This window comes from Zingiber officinale, chromosome 1B (genome assembly GCF_018446385.1).
Source record: "Zingiber officinale cultivar Zhangliang chromosome 1B, Zo_v1.1, whole genome shotgun sequence".
Lineage (NCBI taxonomy): Eukaryota > Viridiplantae > Streptophyta > Magnoliopsida > Zingiberales > Zingiberaceae > Zingiber > Zingiber officinale.
The window spans coordinates 128979731-128983085 of NC_055986.1; the positions used below are offsets into that span (position 1 = coordinate 128979731).

Below are 3355 nucleotides of genomic sequence, written 5' to 3' on the forward strand. Positions count from 1 at the left end.
TTCTCTCCATCTTTGTAAATAGCCAGAACTGTTGATGCCCCTTCTGCAATAGCCCGAGCCTGAGATAATTCATTTCGGGCGGCTAATAGTTCTGTTGCTTGGGATGTCAATTGGGCCTCCTGAGATTTCAACTTCTTGTCTTGCTCCTGCGCTAGAGTCTCGGCGACACGCAGCTTTTGAGCCAATTGGTCCATAGCTCGTTGATGCTTTAAAGCTTGTTGATCTATACTATGTTGGTGTACAATATTGACTTAGCTTTGCTCTTCCTTGAGACCCTTAAGTTCATGGTTGGCCCGCGCTAGGGATACTTCCAGACTGTTCTTCTGTTTGGTCAGATCTTTTATCTCGGCCCGCAAAGCATGGCTAGCTTGGGCAGGGTCATTCAGTTGTAGCTCTAGGTCAGCCACCTTGTCCCGTAGCATCTTATTCTAATAATGAATAGCGTGGAAGGAATTGTGCACTGCCATAGACTCTGCACAAGACTCGGAAAGATAATAGTTGGGAAATCTTCAAAGTTTACCTTGATATACAGCTCTGAGAATTTGTCCATCTGGGCCGGGGGAGGCAAGGAGTTCATGTGCTGTATGCTCTCTTCCCATAAAGTGGCCAGACGACCTTTTATCCTGAGGGAGTTGGTGGGAACATCTGCTCGTGACCATAACCTCTCCTCAGAAGGGACAGTGGTACAGTAACAGTAATGAGTAAGCGGGGGTGATTCTGAGGGCCCAACGGCTGAGCCAAGAGGAACTGAGGGCCCAGCAGCTGACCCAGCAGGAACTGAGGGAGGCACAGGAGATGGCTCTGGGGGTGAGGTAGCTGGCGGAGAGCGAAGCGAGGGATCGGCCTCGGTGCTCTAGTGTTGTGGTGACGTATGAGGTTGAGTAGGAGGTTAAGCTGAAGGATAAGGTTGAGCAGTGGGAGGCTCGACTGGAATTACGGTGGGATCTGGCGAAACATCTGCCTGGCTCGGGATAGGAGGCGGAGTCACAATGGGAGGTGGAGAAGAGGCAGCTGCAACTGGAGGAGGAGAGGGGATAGAGGACGGGCCTGAGTTGGACATAGGACGAGGGGCTCGGCGTCGACGTCTCTGAGACAGCGGTCGGCTATCCGAGTCAGAATCATCGGAAGGCGGCCGAGCCCTGCGTCTAGTGGAAGAAGGGGCATCCTGGCTCAAGCGGTCATTTGCGAAGCGGGCCTGGCGAGCTGCTTGAGAAGCTTCCCTGAAAGCAGGGCTTGCGTAGGAAACGTTGCCTGATCTTCTACCAAGGCCCAGACCCGGGATATAAGTAGTTTAAGGAGGATTAACTGATCGAAGAGGGGTCGGGGTAATGGGTCGGGCTGTACGTGGGGCCCGAGGGCGAATAGGGGTGGCCGGTCGGGGTGGACGCGCAGTCTGCGGGCAAGTAGGCCAAGCCAAGGGGGTAGGTCGGACACCAGAAGACCCTCGTCGAGCAGGTCGGGGTGGAGGATTGGCCGGGGAAGCCCCACCGATTGAAGTCGAAGATGAGTGGGGAAATGCTCTTCTCTGCAAGACAACTCGGCCACGCCTCATTATTTCCATATCGCTCAGAGGAAGAGGCTGAACCTCCGAAGCGCGAGTTAAGATTTCAACTGTACAGGGTAGAGTAAGAAGTCAGCAATAGTATGAAAAAACAAATGCTTATGAAATGACAACAGAATTAAAAGGAAGGCTTACCCAGGGAATGAGGTGTCTTGGGAGTAAGATAACTTAGGTGGAAATAGGCTAACAACTCTTCAGATAATAGACGTGTCAAATTCAGCTACCAACCGACTAAACGAGACGAGGCTTCTATGTAGGAGGTACCAAGGTGAAATTCCCCTAGTTCTGGAGACGGGGGAAGTAACGGTTGCCATCGCAGGGGCCACTCCACCTCGTGAGGAAATCTAATGAAGAAAAATTTGTTCCTTTAGCTCGGGTCGGAAGGCGGAAGGCGGAAGGGATCAGAAAAAAGCAGTTCAAAGACGGGGCTGAAAACGGAATGTGCCCTCTTCCTGGCGCCGGAGGGTGAAGAGCAATGGAATAAGTGGGTGGACCAGGATAGTTCACACACATCACATAGCACTACAAAGCCACATAGGATCCTTATAGAGTTGAGTGTCAGTTGTCCCAAGGGAATCCGGGAGTAGCAGCATATGTCGGAAAAGAAAGGGTGGAGAGGAAGACGAAGGCCAGCCACAAATTGCTCTTTAAAGAAGGTACAATAGCCAGCAGGAGGATTGAAGAATTGATGTATTCTAGTGGGGATAACCACCTGTACGTTGTCCTCAACTCCGTAGGTATAGCACAAGTCATCTCGATCCAATTCATCGAAAGTGGATGAACCAGGGTAGTACACCGCCGCCAAAGAAGGAAGAAAAGAGGGGGAGGCCATGAGAAAAAGGAACAAAAGGAAGAAAGATCAAGCGGAAAGCTATCGACGCAAAAGTAGGAGGATCGGAAGTAAGGAGGGATTCAAGTAGAAGGAAGAAGAAAAGGACATGAAACGCCTGAAGTCGAAAGTGATGAGAATATTTATAGCCGCCATGCAGAGGGGCAATTTCGTCAAACTATCATCCATCGGAGCAAAATAATTGGCAGGAACAAAGAGAACCGACGGATCTTCCTTGAAAATAACGTCCAAGGGTATATTTGGAAAAGTACCAGCATGAAGTACGAGGAGACGGATCTTGGGAAAATGCGCAGCAGTTGCCTTATAGAAAAATGCCTTCGCATTCCCGGTCTGGGATTAACCGTTAACTAATTTCTCGGTCTGAAGTTATCCTGACCTGGAGTAGAGATGAAGGAATAGATTGGAAAATATGACCGAGCCGGAGCTGTCAATCAAGGAGAGCAAGTTGAACAGGTCGGGATATAAACGCAGATCGGGCAAGTGGTTAAGCTAAGTTAAGTGGTCCACAAAAGAAAGAAAGGAAAATAGGTCGGAGTAAAAGGGGGATTCCTGGCCGGGGTCCAATAAGACGATATGGACAGCTAACGCACATGTTCTCTTGGTCGTGGGTCACATTGGTCGGGTAATATACAATGCAACTGAGAAGAGGGTTAACATTACGTATCATAAGAGAATAAAAAACCAAGGGTCATGCCATATCATAAGGGTGATAAACAGCTCGCAGAGAAGGCAAATCCGTAATTATACAGCAAATAGATTGAGAAAAGGGGTGATAGCTTTATATTTACATTAAGAACCACATCCTGGATCATTGTTAGTAGGAGGCTCAGGGGGGCAAGACATAGAACCGGCCGGAGGCTCAGGAAGGAGGAATAAGTCGTCATCATCCTTGAAGGTGGGAAGCGATCCGTCTGGAATCTCTCTCATCAGGCGATCGGTGTCTA

General features: G+C 49.6%; 1 protein-coding gene across 1 annotated transcript; it reads right to left on the reverse strand.

Annotated features, from left to right (window-relative positions):
• Positions 1-251: 251 nt before the first annotated feature.
• Positions 252-1875, reverse strand: LOC122042067 (putative protein TPRXL). Its single transcript, XM_042602005.1, has 4 exons — positions 1790-1875; positions 938-1259; positions 521-853; positions 252-428 (listed from the first exon to the last, which is right to left on the reverse strand). The coding sequence occupies exons 1-4, from the start codon at positions 1873-1875 to the stop codon at positions 252-254; spliced, it is 918 nt and encodes a 305-aa protein (XP_042457939.1).
• Positions 1876-3355: the final 1480 nt, after the last annotated feature.

Coding starts and splice junctions, on each gene's coding strand:
- LOC122042067 (XM_042602005.1), bottom strand. CDS start 1,875: ATGGCAACCGTTACTTCCCCCGTCTCCAGAACTAGGGGAATTTCACCT. Junction 854..937: donor ATGTTTCGCCAGATCCCACC/GTAATTCCAGTC, acceptor CCACAACACTAG/AGCACCGAGGCCGATCCCTC. Junction 429..520: donor TCTCAGAGCTGTATATCAAG/GTAAACTTTGAA, acceptor ATTCATTATTAG/AATAAGATGCTACGGGACAA.